The sequence below is a fragment of the Artibeus jamaicensis genome, unplaced genomic scaffold (genome assembly GCF_021234435.1).
Source record: "Artibeus jamaicensis isolate MK-2021 breed Jamaican fruit bat unplaced genomic scaffold, CSHL_Jam_final contig_490, whole genome shotgun sequence".
NCBI lineage: Eukaryota > Metazoa > Chordata > Mammalia > Chiroptera > Phyllostomidae > Artibeus > Artibeus jamaicensis.
The window spans coordinates 12,266,585-12,289,614 of NW_026521861.1; the positions used below are offsets into that span (position 1 = coordinate 12,266,585).

General features: G+C 43.9%; 1 protein-coding gene across 4 annotated transcripts in view; it reads left to right on the plus strand.

Annotated features, from left to right (window-relative positions):
• ATRNL1 (attractin like 1) overlaps positions 1 to 23,030 on the plus strand; it is a 506,958-nt gene that overhangs the window by 405,806 nt on the left and 78,122 nt on the right. The window contains exon 29 of one of the 4 annotated variants that reach the window (XM_053668564.1): positions 16,789 to 17,052. The exons of the other annotated variants lie outside the window; for them this stretch is intronic. Within the exon in view, the coding sequence (XP_053524539.1) occupies positions 16,789 to 16,841 (53 nt within the window). The 3' untranslated portion in view covers positions 16,842 to 17,052. Of the gene's footprint in view, positions 1 to 16,788; positions 17,053 to 23,030 lie in introns of those variants that run through there. 4 annotated transcript variants of the gene reach the window in all.

A 23,030-nucleotide genomic window follows, 5' to 3' on the forward strand; every position in this document is an offset into this window, starting at 1 on the left:
GAGGTGACGTCCTAATGGGCTGAGTGAAGGCATCTGCTAATACTCTGTCCCTTTAACCTTCAGAATCTTTCTGACTGACTTGCAAGAGCCAAGTAGCAGTGTGGACCAGTACCTCCACTGTGTTTCACTCCAAGTGCATTACGACCACTGACGGTCACAAAGCATCTTCTGGTTTTCACATTTGATCCTCATGATAAGGCTGTGCTACAAAACTCAGTTTGTAAATAAGGAATTATAAAGACATAGAAGTCTTCATATTTCTATACTCAAGGAATAATTAGGAAATACTAAAGTATATAGCAAAACAACAAAAAAAGACTCTGTTGCTGACATCCCAGGAAATTTTCCCCAGTGATCTGTAGCAGGAAGCTTATTTCTCTGTAATCCACAGCCATGTCTTCACAAAGCCAAACATTTGGAGGAGTCTGAAAAAATCTCCAGGGTTGGTGCAAGCAGATAAAACCTTGAGCTAACTTACTTTTTATAGTGCCTGTAGATGGAACTGTGGTGAATATCTGTGTGCATAATTCAGAATGAGCGCGGTTTTTGTCTAGTAAAAACTAATATCTTTTAAGCCCTGGCTGGTGTAGTTCAGTGGATTGAGTGCCGGCCTGTGAACTAAAGGGTTGCCGGTTCGGTTCCCAGTCAGGGCACATGCCTGGGTTGGTGGCCAGGTCCCCAGCAGGGGGTGCACGAGAGGCAACCACATGTTGATGTTTCTCTCCCTCTCTTTCTCCTTCCCTTCACCTCTCTCTAAAAATAAATAAATAAAATCTTTTAAAAAATTAATACATTTTTATAGCTATCTTTATAGCAGTAGGAACATATATTGATCAATGGAGAATAGAAAAGGTAGATGGACAAATATCATAAAACAAGTAAAATAAATGTAAGTGGTAGAATCTAGGTGGTGGGAATACTGGTGTCCATTGAAGAATGCTTTCCACTTAGGTATATGTTTGAAATTTTTTATAGTGAGGTGTGGGAAATAATAAAATAAAAATCTCTTAACTTTATTGGGGAAAAAAGACAATGTCTATAGAGAGATGCTTTCTAATGGTCATGTCTAGGTTTTCCCCAAACAGAGCAAATTCTGACACCACTATACAAATTATCGTATCGTCTCCCCTCTTCGTGAAGGCACAGCCAGTCACAACTTACCGTCTGTGTGTCTGAGCTTATCACAAGGCCCTACTCATGGAAAGCAGTTCAGAAACGCCTTTGAGGACGACCGCAGGAGACCTGTGAAGCATGACCTGGAGGAACCTCCATCTCTGAGCCTCAGCGAACACCAGTGAGCAGGGGGACTGGCCTTCAGTCATCCTTTCCCACAATGCTCTCCCAGGAGCCCTGTGCTCCGAAGAGCCACTCTAGTGCTGGTGCAGGGTGAGAGGTCTGGGGGGGCTTCATGGACGGACTCCGGACCCTGCCCCCACTGTGTGGGAGGCAGAGCACCAGGAGCCTTCTCTTGGCTCTCGGGCGGTATACGTCTCCAAGTGTTAGCATAGCTACTCAGCGATTAATTAGCATTAATTATTAGATTAAAGGTTCTCTTTGCACAACCTCAAAAATGTTCATCAGGCCCTCTTTTGAAACGTTGCTTTCTAAATGTCGAGTGATGCTTTTCAAAAAGCGCTCTCCATTACCAGGAATAAAAGCATTGAAGAGAAGGGGATTTGCAGATATGGAGAACACAGAAGCATCTATGAGTGTGGAGGTGTTCTCTCAGAAACTGAATTACACCACTAACAAACAAGCGATTCAGCAACATTCGTGTGCTAACTTTGGTCATCTCTCTTCAGTAGCAGCCAGTAATTTTTTTTTTAAATTTTAAACTATAGCATTGTCTTTGCACTAGATTCTCTTCCCACCAGCAGATATTTCAGTAATACTTACTAATCATTAGACACGGCCCTTTCAGTGTCTGTCTAAAATTTGTGAGGTTCCTTGCATGGCTTTTATCTTAGCAGAGGTCAAAAGAAGAACTTCGGGTTTGTCCTTTAGATTACCCCATGCACTAATCATCTTTTGTCGTCTTTAATGTAATGAATTTAGGTGTTTGTGAGCAATTCTCCCTCTAGGTGGCTTAGAAGAGTAAAAGCAAAAGATATTAAACAGGCTTTTTGGCACTCCCGAAGCTGGGCTAATTAGGTTCCTGCTCCCCAGCGCCATCAACCTGCTGCTTTATTCCTGCGTTTTCTGCAAGCAGCCACTGCCAGACCCGCCAGATGCACTTGGGTTGCTGTGGCATTTCTGCCGTTGACATATGCATACTGGGCTACCACCTTCTCTTCTGACTGCAGAGTGGCTGAAAAGCCAATGTCCCCATGAAAACAGGGCGCATCGCATGACACTAAACAACTGAGCATGTCTCCAGTCACCTTGGATGGCAAGGTCCCCACGGGTTTGAGAATGGCATTAACAAGAAATGTGGACAACGTAAACAGAGCTCTTCAAAAGCATACATTGAACATGATAATGTCTCCTGTCATGTTACGATGAAGGATCGTGGTTTTCATAGTTTATGGGTTCTTACTAATGAGAAGCAGATTAACTGTTTTCAGTGGCCCGAATGCCCACTGCCAAAAAGGAGCAGTGTGCCTCAATCAGAGGAAGAATTCTCCCTCGTCTTGCCTTGTGCTTAATCGACTCTAACGTTGCCAAAGAGAAGACTAGTGGAGAGTCTAAGGTTTTGAAAGTTTTTTCCCTTTAGGCTGAGACGGTTCGACAGAATGACCAGATTATTTAGAAAAATCCAGAAATGTTGTATAATGTTTCACATGATAGTCTGCCCACGATGCCATGGGTATTGCTCGTAGTAAGAGAAGCTGGGTTTAATTAGATGAACAGAGGTGGGGGAAAGAGAACTAGGAATTCTGGGCTTTATATACATTCCCTATATGTTTATATACATTATATGCTTCAAATATACCAGAGCTTTATATATGTTGCAGCTTTATATACATGGCATATGTTTTATATACATGTGTGTGTGTGTGTGTGTGTGTATATATACACATATATACACACATACAGATAGGTGCTTTACACATTCATTGGTTTAACTCTCAATGACTTTGCAAAGTAACTACTATTATCCCAGTTTTAGAGAGAAAAAATAGAACTGAAACTCAAGTGAGAATAAATCATTTATCTAGGGCCAATGCAGCTAGTGAGCGAGTGAACCAGAATTCAGACCCAGGACCCCCTGTGTCCTTGGCCTGTGAGACTCTGGTATCACTATACTTCCTTGGATAAAGGTACAGGGGCTCTCCAGATGGCTTTTATTCCTGAAAAACCTCTCTACGTAGAATTAACAAGGAAGGACTTGAAGGATTCTGCTAAGCATTGGGCTTGAGGGGGCAAAAAAGACCAATTTATCGTTCCCGGTGATTTAACCTCAGAAATTTCGGGAAATGCGAGCGTGTGCACGCCACCCTCACCCCCACTAACGAGACCGTGACTCGGCTTGCAGCAGCAGGCAGGAGCGTGTGGCCCCAGGAAAAGAGCCTGGGCTGGTCTGCGTGAGCTGTGGATTTGCGGGCACGAGTCCTGAAATCTGGATCTGCCTCTGCCGCCAGCTAGCTGCGTGACCCAGTGCAAGTCCCTTGTCTCTGGGTCCTGTTTTCTCATGTGCCCAGTGTTGCAATTGGGTTAGATTCCTAGGATGCACTTCACTCCAAATTGTACGTTTCTGCTACAAATTCTGTCAAGCCACACCAGGCTGGGGTCAGAAGAGCAAGTAACTTGTTGCTAATGGTACCTTAACTTGTCTTTCTAGCTGCCCAGGACCAATTAAGGAACTCTACTCCAATATATTGTTTGTTAGTGATGATAAATAATTAGCACCACTCCTTATATTTTAAAAATATCTTCATACGTGGCTGGCGTAGCTCAGTGGATTGAGCGTGGGCCTGCAAACCAAAGGATCATGGTTCGATTCCCACTCAGGGCACATGCCTGGGTTGCAGGCCAGTTCCCAGCAGGGGATGCAGGAGAGGCAACCATACATTGATATTTTCCTCCTCTCCTTCTCTTCCCCTCTAAAGATAAATAAATAAAATCTTAAAAAATATATCTTCATAATGTTATGAGCGAAGACTGGTTCCCAATCTTCTCAGCACATTCAGATGGTGTAGACAGTTCATGTTGCCCCCATTTCGGGAGTGAAAGGAAGCTCACAGCGCAGGGCCCGGTGGGAAGTCAGGTGGCTCGGCAACCTCAGAGCCGGGTGGGGAGCAGGCTGGGCCACTGGCCCTCAGTGGTCACACCTCTTTCCTCAGAAGTCAGTTTTTTTAAACTAATTTGCATTTTCCAGGAGCCACTGGAGCCTCTTGGTTTTCCTTCCCAAACTCTGCTACTGTATCTCCCCACCTGTAGGAACACACCTGTTGACCTAATCTCTGCATTCTCTCCGTCAGAGGTGGCTGGACTGAGAAATGAAACTCCCGCATTGTATCAAAACGTCATCATAGGAATCTGGCACGATAGTTCCCTTTAACCTCCAATCTAGAGACTGTCTACATCCAGCAGGCTTCACACAGAGGAAAGATGAAGGGGGCACTTCACGGCAAAATGAAGTGCAGAATTAGGTCGAGCACCTGGGAAAACACAGCTAAGAACAAACACCTTCTTCAAAAGGCCCTAAAATCAGGTCGGAAATAATTTTATCTTCTCTCCAAAATACATTTACTGAGAGTCTCCATTCGCTACCTTTATTCATTCGAGAAACATTTAAAAGTGTTTGCTAGGCCGCTGGGCACTGGTATAAAGGAGTGAACAAAACACAGTTTCTTCCCTCGTACACTTTACAGCCTTCATGGAAATAAACATGAGACAAATAATCAGGCAAATGAACCCATCATTACAAGTTATTTTAAGTGCTCTGGGCACAGAGCAGACCGAGATGTGAGGGAGGTGGCCCCTGAAGCTGATGAGCAGTGGCTAAGCGTCATATCTTCGGTGACAACAAAGTGATAAACACGGACGCCCTTCCCTGCCTGTCCTCATTTATCATCGTGTCTGAAGTGTTTGACTGTTGAATAGTCCCCGTCTTGCCTCTCCACCTTCTGGAAACTTCCCCTCCTCTGGTGCTCTGTGCCTTAATCCACATCAGGTCCCCACTTAAAATTTACTTAGAGATAATAGATGCCACAAGTGCTGCAACTCTGCTCCTTGTCCACGACACCTGCCCTCTGATACAGGAGGCCTCCCTGAGGTCGTGCTCCAGGCTTCCGCTGGGGTCACGCCCAGGTCATGCCCTGGTCATGCCCTGTCGGCTCCGGAGGGGACTTCCCAGCAGCTAACGCCCAAGTCTGCGCTACGCCGCCCGCACCTCTCACCCCTCTCACCGTGGAACAGTAACATCTCAATCTGGATTTGCTACTCATTGCTTTTCATTTTTTTCAATCGACATTTACATGCAATATGATTTTGTGTTGGTTTCAGGTGTATGACCTAGTGGTTCGACAATCATATACTTTACAAAGCGACCCTCCAATATTTCCAGCGCCCACCTGGCACTACGCATCGTTATTACAATAGTATTGGCAACATTTCCTGTGCTGACTTTACATCCCAGGACTATTCCGTAACTACCGACCTGTGCTTCTTAGTTCCTTCACATTTTTCACCCGGTCCCCCAACTTTCTCCCCTCTGGTAACCACCAGGCTATGTCTGTTTTTGTTTATATTGTTCTTTAGATTCCAGATAAAGGTGCAGTCATATGGTATGGGTTTGCTACTCCTGAAGGATGGAGTCCCCCTCCCCGGTGACCACATCCTCCTCCCGAGGCCAACTCTTCATCCTGACTTTCCTATCTTTTTTATTTATTTATCTTTAGAGGGGAAGGGAAGGAGAGAGGGAGAGAAACATCAATGTATGGTTGCCTTTCGTGCGTCCCCTGCTGGGAACTGGCCCGCAGGGAACCTGCCTGCAACCCTGGCATGTGCCCTGACTGGGAATCGAACCGCGATTGTCTGGTTCGCAGGCCCGCGCTCAATCCACTGAGCTACACCAGCCAGGGCCTGACTTTCCTATTTTGATAAAGTGCACCTCAGAGAGGCTCGAGTTGGAAACCTTGGAGTTCATTTCCTTCCTCTCCCTTCCTCCCCTTTTCCACCCAAGGAGCCGTGTGAAGCTCTGCAGGTGCCACCCTAGAGCCGGCAGGGCAGACACCTTGGGGTACCCCTGCCTCCACACTTTTTTGTTTGGGCCCAGGTTGCCCCCTGCCTGGGCTTCTGACAGAGGAGAGCGCAGCGTTCCTCGCAGCCCGCCCGCCCTCCCTCCCTGGTACACCTGCCCCGTCTCTTTACCACCTGCCGAAGGAAGAGCAGACATTTACTCCAGGCTGTGAGGTCCTCCTCCGACCTGTCTTCAACCTGCCTTTGGGTATAGCACCCACAGAGTCCTTGGCCGCCTTTACCTGGGGCCTTTGGGCAGTTATTTTAACCTCTGGGATCCTCAGTTTCCTCATCTATACAATAAGGAAGATGACTGGGTGGCATGTAGTCATCTTTGTGACCACGCTCGGTTGCGACTCCACGTGTACGTTCCTCCCTGTGACTCCGAGAGTGTGTCTGTGATGTCGGTCGTACTCGCTGGAGTTCCCTGGGTCGGAAATGCCCTCCCTCGGCTGCCCTTTGGCAAAGCCTCATTCCTGCCCCTTCCTCTTCCGTGAAGCCCGTCTCAGTTTCTTCCCTATGAATTGGATTTTGTGTTTTTATACTTCATGTAGGATTCAAGCTACATATCTTAGGGACTAAAATCAAGCTCAACACCATATCTTTGATGAAAAACTACCTATTAAAACTTGGTTGCTCAGGTTTATGGTTCAGAGCATTAGTGAAAGATGACACAAATGTCCACATGTTAGTTACACTCAGGACAGATAAACTCACAAAATATATGTGGCAAGTAAAAAGTGTCGATTGCTGCTGTTATCATTAACGTACACCGTTTATTGGGAACCTATTCTGTGTTCATTGCTGTTCTTTCACTCTGACCTTCACACGTAGGGAAATGGACTCATGGAGTTTTATAACTTGTACGTACAGCCACATGGTCACTGAGCGACGGCACCAGAATTGAACCCCAGGAAAGCCTCACAGCCCGGCACCTTTTCCAAGCCCTTTTTTTTTTTGAGGAGGGCGAGTTTTGGGGTTATGGTCAAACACCATTAGTCACATGCTTTGTGCGACAACACAGTTTATCCTTCTGCCAGGCAGTGTCACTGGCGAGTAACACAGCCATCATCCTCTCATTTGAGATTTAACAGTTTACCTTCTTGCCATTGATTACCACGTAAAGAAAGCGAAGACAGAAGAAAGGATAAGGAATTGGAAGGAGGGTGAACACGACTAATGAACGTGCTGTAGAAATGAATGAAATACCCAGCAAATTGACTCACATACTTTCAAGGCAAAGCAATTAGAAACAATCTCACATAAGAAGTCAGAACTTAGGGACATGAAAAATGAGACTTGCAGCCCCGAAAGCATGGCCAAGGCATTTTTCTTTGCTTTGCTTTTCTTCTCCCCACCTGCCACCCTTCCAGGTTTTCCTAGGATTGACTGGTAAATAATTACTGTGGTCAAACAACAACAACAAAAAAACCATAGGAAAAAGTAAGCACCTCCACAAATCAACTCACCAAGCCAAAGGGGAAAATCAAGATTTGTTTGGAATAAGCAAGCGGCCTTTGACACAACAGAATAACAAAATAAGAATTTTGTGGGTCTGAAGAAAACGTACAGGCTAAACTTAGCCCCTTACCCTGGGATTTCTTATAGTAGCCGACTCCAAGGTCTGTGTATAAAATTGCCAATTAGGAAGACATTCTACTTTTAATTGGTCATGAATTAAATAGTTCTGCTTTACAGAGGTTTAGAGGAATTTAGCAGAAGCCTACCTCCTGCTTTTAACAAGAATGGAAGGGTAATCCTGAGTGTCAGAGAGTTTTAGAATTTTGGGTGCTTTAGAAATGGCGATAGCAGTGAACTAGTTTGTAGGTTTCTCTAGGTTTCTAGCCAGAGACAGGGAGAGAATGTGTCTGTTCAAGGTGAGGGGAGAAAGCTGAGCGGGGCGTAGAACCGAGGACTCGGAATCTGCCATACAACATCACGCCATGTTGCAAAACCCAATCAGTGAAGGAGAATAACAATAACCCACTTCTTACCAGAAGGCTGTACCTCACACCTCGCCAGCAGGGCCCCAAAATTAAAAACAGAAAAGAATTCACCTCCTAGGTCTCCTAAGGCAGGGGTGTCAAACTCATTTTCGCCGGGGGCCACATCAGCCACATTGCCTTCAAAAGGCCGCATGGAGCTTGAGGACTGTGTCAGTGTAACTGCTCCTTAACAGTTAAGTGAGAGCTCTCGGCACTGCCGCTGGTAGAAACAAGGTGCCGAGCCGGATGAAACAAGGTGGAGGCCGGATTCAGCCCGTGGCCCTTGTGTCTGCCACCTGTGCAGTAAGGAAAGTGACTCGAGAAAACATGCCTCTTCACCAGCAAACTGACAAAAATGCAAAGCAAATGTAGGCCCAGGGCCCTGGGAATGCCTTCTCACGTATACATCCACAGCGAAGGGCCCGCGGTCCTTAAGCAAATCCAGAAAGGGTGTGTTTGCATGTCCTCCGGGTGGGTGATTTAACCTCAGAGCCTTCCGCTGAGCCCCTAGCTTTTTTGAGTTGACTTCCTCCATTCTTAACAAAAGGCCCAGTGACGGGAGTCATGTTGTAATTCCAATTTACCAAGGTAACACTTGATTGTAATCACATTAACTCCCTTAAGGCCAGAAAGATCTTTCCTTAAGGGCTTTTAGGGAAAGATTCAATGGCCTTCTGAAAAGTGAGTGATTTACTCCCTTTTATCTACCTTATTATTTGCAAAGGAGCACAACCTGGGTAAACTGGGCCCCATCTCTCCCCGTGGGCAGTCAGTTCAGAGCGGCCACAAAGAATTACAAGGGGGGGGGAGGGGTGTGGAAACAGGGAGGAGGTGGGGAGGGCTGAGGGGTGGGCTGGGATGGGCGTAAAAGGCAGAAAACTGTACTTGAACACCAATTTAAATAAAATTAAATTTTTAAAAAAGCACTGGCAAAACTCAGGAGAGAGCTCACCCTCTTCCTTCAGAGCTGGGAGAGGAATCGGCCCTCAGGACTGCGAGGCGGAGGTTTGCAGGGCCCACCGGGCCCTGGGGTCAACGCTGCGAAGCCCCGGGGGGATGAATGCACTCTTACCCATGAACTGCCGTCTGGCACAGTTTGAACTGAGCCATGAAGGCCCTAAGAGTCTGGATGCAGTGACCATACATTCATTCCCATTTATTCAATGAACCAGGCCAGGGTCATCAAATCAATAACGTGACTGTACCCTCTGCCGTCCCCTTGCTCGCCATCATAATGAAAAGTGACTCCTTAAGTGTCCTGTGTGGCAATTAGCTCCGAATGTAGAGCTGTAATGGGAGAGGCAGAGTCACATTTGTATTCAAAACTTTGCTGGTAAAATGGAAAGGAAACTGCTGTCCATATTAATAGATACATACAGTGTATAAATGGGATAATTCGGTTTTACTCTGCGTATGCACAATATTATACGGGTGCAGAAATGCACAGGTAAGAAGGGCACGGAACCACATCTGGTTCCTCCAGCTGCTTGCAGCCACAGCTGGTGACCCTGTCCCGAGTCAGCTGGGGCAGACAGACTCTCTCTAAAGACTTTCCCAAAAGACAGGCCCCCAACTTCCAGGACTAATTTATTCTGTTATTGAACAGTCTTCCCTGCAGTTTCACCCCATTTGCTTTGATTTGCTTTCTTCTGGTTCTCCTCTTCCAGAAATAGAGAGCGGCCCACTGTGCTCCTTACAATAACCCACCGCGTGGCGGAAGGCCGGGTCAACATCACCGCCCAGCCCGCAGTTGAGGTTCAGCCCGGTACTCCCAGCCCTTCCGTCCTTCCTTCGGGAGGGCCTGTGTGTTCCAGCGGGGGTCACCCTGGGACTCTGAGAATGCTCTTCAAACCGCCCAGACACCACTGGCTCCCGAACCCTGGGCTAAAAAGGGACTCGAGAAGTAGTTCTGCCCCTTGGTTTTACAGATGTCCTCATCTGTAAACGGAGGGTCTCCTGAAGAGACTTTCTCAGAAGTCACCGTTGATTATGTGGCCGGCCAGTGCTAGAACCGAGGGGCCATCTTGAGCTTTGCTCTCTCGCTGCTTGCTCCTCCGAGCCTGACCTGTCAATTAGAACTGACTCCCCTGCCCTGCTGGTTGCCTTCCCAAGTACAGTTCAGTACGACCCCTCTGTCCCTTCCTGACCTGTGCCATTCCGCAGTCTGTATTTAGGCCCATGTTTTTCTTGCACAAGTAAAGGGACAACTTAGTTTCATTTAGTTTCTCTGATGCTTTAAGGTCGTTTTTGGAGCTGAATCCTATTCTTCTAAACTCCATTCTCATGCCGGTGCCCCATTTGTGTTATCTGCAAAGACGATGATGTGAAGGAGATATTACGTGCCTCGCACTGCTAGGTTTCAGAGTGACCTTGAAAACACCGCTCGTTATGAGTACACCATCCCTCTGTCCCTTTGCACATGCTCTTTCTTCCACCTGGATATCCCCCCCAACACCAACTCCCATACCCTCCTTTTTTTCTACCAATATAATTGCTAATTCAAGGGTCATTTCCTCTGTGATGCTTGTCCTCTCCTCTCTTCATCCTCAATCCACAACATTGTTTTTTATTTACTACTATAAAATTTGTATTACATTGTCTTCATTCTTCCCAGACAGGCTAAGGGCAGAACTTGTCCCCTCATTTACATTGTGTCTCCACGGGCAAGGCGGTACCTGGAAGCATAATAGGAACTCAGTCTGTTTGCTTAACTGTTGTCCCCTTTCTCCTACTTCCCAGAGTTCAAGTGTGAAGTTAGCTGTGAGTTGATCATGAGACCGCATTTCATCCAAGTACTTGTTGTATGGGTCTTACTATGGATTAATTCTAGAGGTTTCTCAGGTTTCAAAAGTTAGAAAACCTCCTTGATCTCTGGCCTAAAATGCAGCTGATGAAACAGAATGGAAAACTTGACTGTCATTAAAAACAACTGAGTTCTCACTAGGAACTACAGGCTATTATTTCATCCTCATCCCAGAAACCTATTTCTCACAAGCCATGTTAATCATTTGCAATATGTGGGGGTTTTTTTCCTACATTTAACAGGTGGCTTTGGGTCTTTTGTTCTTTTTCTATATGTAAAAATCTTACTTTGTTTGATCACTCATTAGATCATTGTCTGATTCTTTTCTAAGACCAGTTTGTTTCCTATTCTTAAAAATGAGTGTTTCATAGACCTTTCTTTATTCTTGGTGTTTTAAGAACAATTAGAGTCCCTACCACTTTCCCCGGCAGCCTGGGCGTGAGTCACAAGACTTCTCTGGACTGCTCACTGCCAGCCTCCTCTGCTTCCTCCTCCTGCCGCGGCTTCTCTGCCCCTTGTTGTACATTTGTAGATCACCATCGCTCTTTAAGCCTGAGATTTTTCAAACACTCTGAGTCTCTCCTTTTTAAGCATCCTTTCCTCTTGCATGTAAAAACAAGTCAGTCTTTTCAAACCTCTCTTACGTCTCTCACATTGCAGGTTGCTTTCCCTTCCCCTCTATGTCTCCAGTGGGTTACTTTAGTCTTTGTATTAATGCTTTTCGCTTCCTCCAACACTTTAGAACCATCATCTCCTAGCTTCGTAGGAGACTTACAGTCTTGTCAGGATGCTCCCAGGTTCCACTTCAGTTCTTCGTGCAGCTCTCTGGCTGCACATAGGAGCATCCCCTCGATTTTCTTTTTCCATCTGCATTAAAAGTGTTTCTAAGAAATGCAAATGAAAACAATCCTGTGATATCACTTCTCACCATTTCTTCCCCTATTATGTTGGTGAAGCATACCATTTCTTCACCTATTTTGCTGGTGAAAATTGAAAAGGGTGCTCACTCGCTCGTTGCCAGTGAGGATGCGAACTGCTTCAGCCCCACGGGAGGGGTTGGCAGTGCCTGACTGCGCTGCACTCATGACCTTTGCACCTAACAATCCTGCTGCCAGGGCTGGATTCTAAAAACTGCCTCCGGCAACATGAAGACACGGGTGCATGGGTTGTCCATTTCAGCATCATTTGTGACCACGTGATGTTGAAAATAATGAAATGACCGTACATAGGGAAATAGTGAAATAACTTATAGTCATCCACAAATGGAGTGGAGCGCATCTGTGAAAAGAAAGAAGGAAAGAAAGATGAATGAGGAAGATCTGTGTAAATGGATATGAAATTATTTCCAGGAGATATTAAGTGATAAAAATAAGGTTCAGAGGAATGTCTAGAGCAGACAATGTCTACTTTTGCATCTTATAGCACACATCAACTAATTACTAAAATTGTGAGACACACCAGAAAATGTATTTTTTTTGCCATTCTGACTTTAAAAATAGCTATAATTTTGATTCATTCACGTTGGATGGCTACCATTGTGTAGGCTGTTGTCATTTTTTTATTTGGCAATCTAAGGGAAAGAAGGTCAGCGCTGACTAAATAGTCAGGTATTGCATGTTTTAAAAATTCTTGTGGCACACAGGCTAAAAATCCTTGACCTGTGTAAAAATATAAGGAAAGCCTACAGAGATCTACTCAATTTTTCAAAAGGCTTTGGGAAAGATAAAGCAAAAGCTAATGGGATTGGTTGCCTACAGGAAGCGAAATAGAAATTCATTGTGAAAGTGGGGGAACAGGGGCGACGGTGGCAGGGGTGCAGAGGGAGGGACCCTTCTTTGAGTATTCCTTTTTGTATGCTTCTGACTCTTAGAAACATTGCCCTGTTTCACACACCCAATAAGTAAATACATAAAATCAGCACGTAGGGAACCCAGAATGTTATACAAACCATAAAAAAGTGAAGTTAAACATCTTGCAAATGAATAGCATAACTGTAATGAGGGGGTATGGGAAGAAGTGAGCAACCTGTTACTTTGGAAAATAATACTTTGACGAAGGCTAACTGCGAAAAGAACCACGTGTGAAGATTGTAGCACTCTGTTGTTTGTACGTTTGTTTCTTCTGCAAACAAGGACATGGGTTAGCACTTCGGATAGACGCCCACACTAGAATTGAACAAAGAGGTGAATACATTGTTATCACGAAAGCTCGGCTATGAGAGGAGAAAGGGATACATACATGTGAGGGAAGTGAGAGGGGAGGAATGCGTTCTGTGATACTGAATTGGAATTAGAAGGGTCCATATGCATGCATACAGGTAGATGGATATAGAGATACAGGTGTGTGTACGTGGGGCAGTCTGCACACCTGTGTTTCTTAGCTGTGTCCATTGAGAGGACCTGGAAGCAGTGATACCTCGATAGCATGAACGCACCCAGCACCCATAACTTGGTTCCTTAACACCATCCTCCAGTAAAAGGAGCCAGGACTTTTTGGAGAAGTGGTTGACATCGAGGGTAGGAAGGGACATTGCAAGTGCTGAGTCTTGGACATCTTATGCTTCCAAAAAGGAGTTGTTCAAAAAGTTATGAAACCCTGTTGGAAAGACACAGGAGCCCAGCTGAGGGCGCACCCAGTTGCCAAAGCTGGAACATCTTGAACAATGAAGGAAATATACTATTGGATTATCAGTCAAAGGCAATTAATATGGAATACTAACCTAGATATGTAAATAGAGAAATGAATAAATAAATTAATTAATTAAAAGGATAGAAGGGGCAGCTCTTCCTCACAGTATAATTCTAGTTTATGAATATGTAAAGAGTACCAGAAAAGAGAAAAATCACCACTAGACAAATAGCACATTTGTAATGATCAGGGTAAGAAGCATTGATGGAATCTAAAATTAATGGGAGACAATATAATGTAAAACAGCACCATTGCACAGGCTCAAAGTATCTAACATTTATTAGCTACACTGGGGAACATAAATTCATAGTAGAAAAATGTAGCAGATACGACCTTTTCCAACTAGTCAGGGTTAATATCACCAGTAATAAAACATATAGAAATCAGATACCCCCTTATATGTTGCTCTGAAAAGACCAAAACATGTCTGTGGCGTCCCTTTTAAAGGCATGAGACCAGTGGAAGCAGTGCAGAAGCTCAGACAAATCCAAGCTGAGGAAGAATCCACAAAACGAAGAGCAGAGCTTTCCAAAAGTGTTCGTGTCCTCACAGAGAGGAGCAAGGCCGAGGAACTGACACAGATTGGGGACTAACGACATCCACACGCAGTCAGATCCTGAAATAAATCCTGGACCAGAAATAAAACATTAGTGGGAAAACTGCTGAGAAGTTCAAATAATGTCTGTAGATTACTCGGTAGTATTTTATCAGTGTTCATTTTCTGGTCCTGATAATTACGCTGTGATTATGTACAGTGTTATCATTAGGGGAGAGTGGATGAAGGGCAGGCGGGAATTCTGTACTCCTTTGTAACTTTTCTGCAAGTCTAAAATTATTTCAAAGTAAAAAGTCTATAAACGGTATTTCTCAGGCCTCTTCTGTAAATGGATCACATTCTAAAAGTTAATCTATAGGTTCTGATTCTATTTTTTATAGAAATTATATTTGCCAAGTTACATGCCTCCTGGGTCAGCCCACAAAAGCTGGCATAACCTAGAATTTTTATAAAGATGCGTGTCTCTATTAACTATTCCCACTGTGTTCTAGAACATAAACCACATATTCTGATAGTGTTCCTTAGGGGCTTTGGCAGGGGACAGTGAGGTAAGAATAGACAATACATGTGGAGGCTTCCTGTACCTGTGAATTCACACATACACACACACACACACACACACACACACACACACACACCTTTGAACATTGGAGACACAGATTTCACTCATTCTAAACCTCTAAAAATGGTTCCTGTGTAGGATCTAGCAAAGCAGGGACTGGTGGGAGAACGGGAGGCTGGCATGCTGAGAAGCTCTGGGAGAAGGGAGAGAAGAGGGGGTAGGAACGATCATTTTCAGGACTGTTTCCTGGCCTCTCCTGTATTTAAGGAAAGAATGACTAATCATCCTCGGAGCCTTGCTGCCTCCCACCCTAGAAAATGCTGCCCCCATGGAAAGCGTCATCATCACAAACCCACTCTTGCGATCTGGAGTTGCCTGCCCCGGTCGTTCCCGTTTGGAGCGCAGACTTTGAAATTCCCGTTTTCGCTGTCCCGGCCTCTCTCAGCTGCCGCATGAGCTTTCGAATGCTCCTCAGTTTCAGCCGCCTGGAAAGGGCTGTTACCTGCTTAGAAGCCCCCCATCACAATTTCTCAAGTGAATCTTGTACGGGGTCCACATAGTTTTAGATGAAGTCAGGCCATCCCAAAATAACCTCCAAATTTGGTGAAAATCCATCTGGCCATGCTTAAGTGACATGTTAACGTATAAGTAAAACTTTAATTTCTTAGCTTACCATAACTGAATGACAGTAGCAGGGACAGCCACCATTTCCTGAGCGCCTGCCATGACCAGCCACTCTCCCAGGCACTTTATGTGTAGATTAAACCGTTGAATTTTCTTACTGCTGCCCATGGGGGAAATTATCCCTGCTTAACAGCTGAAAAACACAAGCCTCAGAAAGGTCATTTGACTTGCCAGAAATGTTTTACTAGCAAAGAGTGTAGAGCCAGCAGGGGCGGAGCTGAGTTGAGAAGCAAGTCTGCGGGACCCCCTAGGTGAGCTGCCCTATTGTGGAAGCCTCTGCGGCCCCATCCACCAGGCCTCTCGCTCACTCCATCGAGACATGAAACGCGAATAAATCATGTGGATGCCCTGCGCAAGCCTCTCGGATCTTTCCCTTGATTCTTGAACTACATGTTCATCTTTATTTTGCTCTTTAGAGCACTTTATTCTTAAAATATGAACTCTGCAGATTTTTTCCCCTAATTCTGCTTTCCATCTCACGATGGGCGAATCAGAAAGTATTGGACTTCTAATGTAACACAAGGGGTGTGATTAATAAAAGCTTAAAGCAGCAAACATACATTTACAGAATTGTTTGTACTTATAATATAGTGCTATATTTTTTGTCAAATTTTTTGAAAAAATTTAAATAAGCATCTTAAGACCACGATGAGACTGAGAAGCCCTTTCTGTTAAAAATATCCTTAAATTGTGTTGAAATGGACATGGGCTGAACCCCTCAGGCTGTGGGATCTGAATGCAAATATTGGTTCTGTTACAGATTTTTCTCAGTTTGAAAATATATTCATTAAGCTGTGTAAATATCCGAAATAAGCCAAGAAAGACACACACACACACACACACACACTGACACACACACACACACACCCCTGCACACCCCAAAACAAAACAAACAAAAAAACCTTACCATTTATTGGGTATTTACTATGAGTGAGTTGCTATATCGATTTGCTTTCTCGTATTTTCTCATTTAATCTTGTAATAATCCTCTGCTAGATCCTACTACTTGTATTTTACAAGGTAAGGAAATTGAGGTTCAAAACCTTTGCCAGTAGTTTATAGAACTAAAAACTGAAAGGATCGGGATTTCAACTCAGTGTTTTTTCTGACTCTAAAGTTTATGCCTATTTGGTGCCTACACTCTTAAGTTTCCCTGGCTGGAGGTATTAAATACAGCATAGAAAACTGACAAGGAAGAAAAGACACACAAAATATGTCAAGCTTACATTTAATTTGCTCTATTTTGTGATTTGAAAAAAAAAGGGGATTTTAAAGAGTGATTCCAAGATTAAACATTATTTTCTCTTTTGTCCCCAAAACACTTCAGATCCAACTCAAAGTTTCACTGCTACAACGCACGTCCACTCCTGGGTCTTGTAATTGGTGAATTTACATCACAGGCGTCACCGGCAGCTTAAGAAAAGCGCAGATGTCGGTTTGAGAAAATCCTCGGAATTTCAGGCTTGCCCGGACTAATTGGTCCAATCGATGAAACACTAATGAAAAAATAAATCCAAACCTTCACCACAGTAACTCTGAGTTCCGACCACAAAGATGAATGTGACTGTGTTTTGGAAACCCCTCAATTATCACACAATAAAATCAAGTCCTTGAGGAAATTAAAAACGTACCGTATTTGTCTTTGAAACAAATTATTAGTGTTAAACGGGTGAGGTGAGGATTACCAGAAATTTTAGTTGTAAATGTTAGCCATTCTATAAAATGCAACTCCACTGTTACATTTCCTTAGAACAGTAGAATCCCCCGTGGTCACTTGTTGGCTTTAATGCCATTTTGATAACACATCTAGGAAGTTCAAGCGCAAGCATTAGCAGCTCTCTAATGTCATGTGGTCAGAGTAGGCCTCCGTTTATTTACACCATCTTTCATAGCAGAGGGATGGCAAGACACAAGGTCAGGGCCTGCTTCCTGGAAGCTGCAGCGCTGCTCCGGGTTCCTGGTGTGCTCTTGTCTCCCTGAGTTGTCCCTTTCCCCCTTCCAGTCTCGGTGTCATTAGCATGACAGCAGCAGACAGCCAGAGTTCATCTCGCTCAGCCGCCCATCCTGTGCAGCTCATATTTTTAAAGACATCCACAGATGGAGACCGCATAGATTCTCACCATCATAATTTTCAGATCTGAATGTCCTTTCAGCATTTGAAATGTGGCTACCGTGTGATTTTTTATACAGTCGTACTAGAGCTTATGCATCGAATCGGTTGCTGCCCCCTTCAAGGCTGTCCCCTTGTCAATGAAACGCACTTAATTTGAGTGGTCTGAATAGCATTTGAGAAATGAAGAGGACCAGTGGACTGAAACTCGCTGCAGCTCCTGCCCCGTCCTTCTCCTTCAGCTTTGTCCCAGCCAAACCCCATCCAGCGTCTATTGCCAGCATCTTCACGTAGTCCCCAGCCCCTTGCAGTCTGATTTCAGCAGCGACTTCTGTATTACATCTGCCCCGCCAAGGTCGCCCGTGACCTCCATCGTTCTTAATGGGAATGACTTGGTGAACTCTCATTGCCCCTCCCCCATTCACTGCACTAAAAGTTATTTCTCTGTCTGCCACCGTAACCAAACAGTGAGCTCCGTGCAAGCAGGGACCATCTTTCTTTATCGCTTCACTGTTCTCTGTGCCCAGCACAGTGCCTGGCACAATGTGCTCATGATACTTAGTTGGATGAATGAATGAGTGAATGAATGCGTTCATATATTCTGTTCTTGTCATTTTGCATGTACTAAAACAGAAGCCCTAAAGAGGGCGTACAGTTTGCCCGAGGTCATACAGCTGACCTTTGGCAGAACCAGTGCGTGACCCCAGGTCCTCTAACTCCCGGGGCCAGTTGGTTCCACACCATACTGCCTCTGCTCAAACTCAGCTTCGGCCTCCCCTTCAAATTGCTCCCAGTGCCCCTAGTATGTTCTTCTGAATATACATGGTGGCAAGTCTTTGCTCTCTCGATGGGTGGCTTTGATATTTGGAATCCTCCTAATGTTACCGGGAACCTCTGTGTTCTGGCCTCAAGGCACCTTTCTCCACGGCTCCTCCCTGCTGAGCCTTCAGTCCACAGCCACAGAACACCCACTGCTTCTCGTTCAGAGCCCTGTGCTCCCAGCGCCAGGCCTTTCCCTACGATGCTGCTTCTGCTGGCAGCGTCCTTCCTCCTTCACTCTCCAAATGCCCACCTTCCACTCGCCTTGTTTCACATTCTTCTCATAACAAAGAGTTGACCTGTGAAGACAGAGGGGAGAAGGCAATGAGCACTGGTTAAGGTAGTGTTTCCTCCTATCTTGTATCAGTTCATCCCACTAAACGGAACCCAGAAGGTGCCTGGGAACTTAGTGTTCTGTAAATAAAGAGGTGGGAGAGCCAAAGCGTGTTACCTGGGATGCATTGCAGCAGTCTGTGAAGTTAGTGGCAAAACATCATTTTAAAAATAAAAAGATAGTGAAAGTAAAAACAACAACGGTCATTGAAGGCGTATTTAAAAAGACACTCCAGCTTTATTTTAGCCTGAAGAATTTAAGGCTGCACTGTGGGACCATTATCAGAGTCAGACTTCAGAGTAACTGGCATTGAGATGAATTGATTCTATTTATATTTATAGTTAGCCAGGGATACCCAGTTTTTGTGGGAAAGAGCTCTGTGAGACTGGTAATCAGGGGTGTGTGTGTGTGTGTGTGTGTGTGTGTGTGAGAGAGAGAGAGAGAGAGAGAGAGAGAGAGAGAGAGAGAGAACACACACCCGCATCCAGAGGAGCTGAGGACTGAGCAGGTGGGGGAATTGAGATGTGTCTTCCGGAAAAGGAAGCCCCCTTTCTCGTCTGCTGCCCACTTCCGCCCGCCCTCCGCCACCCCCATCAGCAGCAACACACCCAAACATCTGCCAATTCCTCCTCCCTTAACTCGTGGGTATTTATGTTTTAATGGCTGGTTTTTCTGATGATAAAATTAATGTCTATTCATTTTAGAAAATTTGGAAAAGAAACCAAAGTCTTACAACTCGGAGATAACCAACAAAAGGCAGACGTCCTCTCAAAATTTTCGACATACTCAGATTTTTTTTTTCTTTTTACATAAGTGGCATCATTTTTTAAATGAAGTCCTGTGTTCTGCTTTTTCACTGAATGTTATATAATGGCTACCTCCCTGTCATTAAAATTCTTCAGAAACATAATTTTAATGACTGCATAATATTACATTTTATGGCTGTATCATAAACGTCTTAATTAGGCTCCTCTTCTTGGTTATTCATATTGTTTCCAGGCCCCCTTCTCTCCTCCTTCTCCATCCTCTTCACCTTCTCCATCCTCTTCACCTTCTCCATCCTCTTCACCTTCTCCATCCTCTTCACCTTCTCCATCCTCTTCTCCTTCTTTTCTGTTGTTCATAGTGCTGTGATATTTTCATGTAAAACTCTTGTCCACATCTCTGATTACTTTCTTAGGATATAATATTCCTTCTGAAACAAGTAGCTTTGAACCTTTTTATTTAGGTTTTCAATACATATTGTTAAGTTGCTTTTTAGGAAAATTTTACCCATTTACGTTCAGCCAGCTGAGGCATTTTGAATGTCACAAAAGCCTCTGGTCAATTATAGGCAAATCCCTTTCCTACTGAAAATTCCCACAGGACGGAGGGAAACAGGGCGGGTCCACCGTTGAGGGGTTATTACAATTGGCTAGTGACAGGCCCCTGCTCTCAGCACACCTGAAGCCTCAGGGAGGACCACGTAGGGGAAGAATACAGCAGAAGTCATCTGAAATTAAGACGCAGCCCCCCGTCAGCATATGAAGAAGCTGGAACTAAAGTGGACCAAATAGATCTTGTGCTTTGGATAATCTGCGCTTATACCCCTCTGCACAGACACCCCATATCCTCTTAACTGAAGTTTCAAAGCAGAGATTGGTACCCCCTGTTCAGTGGGACCTCATCCAGTCCATCTCTGCATGACAGCTGATACTATTATGAATATTTTATACATCAGTCACACTTTTATGAAAGGCAGTAAAACATTAAAATGGTTAAGGACATAGACTCGAGCTAGACTGCCTGAGTTTTCACTCCCGGTTCTACCATTTAATAGCTGTGTGATCTTGGGAAGGTTACTCCATCTCTCTGTGCCTTAGATTTCTCATCTATAAATTGAGGATAATACTATTTTCTTCTCTGTAGAATTGGCATGAAGAGTAAATGGGTAAACACATATAAGTAGGTACTAGGAACTTATTCCTTAGTTCTCCGGGTCATGATAAGTGCTAATAAAAATCTCCTATATTTATTATTTTAAATAAGAATTAACTTCAACAGATAACTAATGTTAGGTAATAAAAATATTTTTAAAAAAGGGGGAGGGATTTTGAGGAACAAGTATGAAAGACACAGAGATTAGGACGGGGAGGGGGGGGAATGAGAGGGAGGGGGGAGACCGGGCGGGGGGGGGGTGGGATGGGAGAAATAGATAAAAAAAATGTACTTGAAAAGTAACTAAATAAAATTTAATATTTAATTTAAAAAAATAATAAAACAATTGCTTGGACTTTGTGGATAAAAGGAAAACTTTGCAAAGTAGATTCTGGAGAATATTCTGATTAAAACACTGAAAAGTTTATTTAATGACAGCTATACTTAGTAAACTTCTACATCTCTCAGAAGCATTTGAAAGCAGTATCTTATACTACAAACAAAAACCATTAGCATTATCGCCCCATCTGATACTCTTCCCTCTAATATGAAAAGGAAAATATACTTTATCATCAGACATTTCTTTTAAAAATCTAGCCCTCTACTCTAAAGCAAGGAATTTCCTAAATTGATACTGAAAAACCATAGAACTTTTGCATAATCTCTCAATCCAGCTGTAACAGCAGCAATGACAACAAAAGGCATATTTCCTTTCAGAAAATTTTTTTAGCCCACCCTTTCTGCCAGATTCACCTGGACACATCTCACAGAGGTTATCGGTGTGTGCTCAGAATTTAACAGTTCTAGCCCTGGAAAAGCGTAGTCAGATTCTTCATATATTCATTGGACTTCTGACAATGAACTATTTGAAATCTAACCCACTGAATGATCTGGTGAACAAGTGAGTTAAATGAGAAAGCACCCACACAAAGGAACTGTTCAGAGAATCAGGAACTGCTTGCCTAGCAGAAATTGGGCTATGAACTTGTGAGTCTATAAACTCTGGGCCGTCCTGGGTAATTGAAGGTCATAATCTTCCAAAGAGCTTTAACGGACTGTTTAGAAATCTGTGTGAAAATAAACTGAGTCAACTAAATAGGAATAAACACAACTAAATCAAGCAGTATAAATCTTCAAAAGAATACCCCTAATTAAAAAGATACATTGCGCTTCCTGGACTTTGCCATTCTGGTTGTTTTTAATATTATGCCACTGGGAAAATACAACTGTTTCTAACCAAATAATTTCAACTCTTATGCTCGGGCTTGAGGGTGGGCCCTCCCTCCCATTTTTCTCCTGCTCCTTGTTTTGGGGACAAAGTGGTGCAAATTGCTCAGACACCAATCAGATTTATCATCCTGTGCCTTTTGATGACATCCATCTGTTTATCTAAGAAGCCATTAAAGACTTATTGAGTTACAGCACCAGGGAGAAAATTGGGTTATCATCCACGGTTAAATCCAATTCTTGCATCTGCCATCTCTACAGCTTATGTGGTGTGTTCTGAAATTACCCTGACTCACAGACCTGCACTGCGAGAATACATTTGCTTCATAGCCTTTTTTATGTCATTTCTAGAGAATTTCTAATGCGTGAGCAATTTGTGGTTCAGGAAAATGTTGGCAGAAAGATGTCAGTGCTTTCTCTTGTTAAAAGTTCAAAAGCCTAATAGGGATTGTACCAGCTTAAAAGTCTTATCCAAAAGTGGGGACTGTTCACTTCCGAGGTTTGTCTGTAGACTGGCCTATTCAAAAAAATTTTTTCTTTTTTTGATTCCAGGTCACAAAGGTAGAATTGTGTTAATCAGAAGATAAAGATAAATGTTATCAAGTCAAAATTCAAATAGACAAAAAAAGTGAGAGCTCATCACAAATGGTGTTAAATAAATACCAGCAGGTAAACTGATAAGACACAAAGGACCCAATCTTCCTAGGGGATGACTGGGTAGGAGTTCAGAGCTTATCTCGTAAGTCAAGCAGCTTAAGCAATGCTAAAAGTCATGTTTTCTGAGCTGGCTGAAGAGGCAGTGGACTGTGTGGAGAAAACTAATTGAAATAAAGGGAAAATGTGCAGTTTCCTGGAGATCCTGTTATATTCCAACTGCAGGCACTCCAGAGAAAGAGCAACTGTAAATCAGGCAGATGCGTTGGCTTTGCCAATTTTTGTAGCCTTTGCCAGAGAAATAATGAAGGCTCCGCGAGTAAAACATTTCCTTGATTTGTTTATGTAAATCAGGCCAGAATTCTGGGAAGCCTTGATTTTCTGGGAATCTTCAAGGATTACAGCATAGCTGCTCGTCCTTAAAACCTAGCTGTCCACGCTATTTGTTGGCCATTTAAGGGGATCCTTCCGATCATATTTCACGGTGCCTTTTCATTGTTTTTCCCCA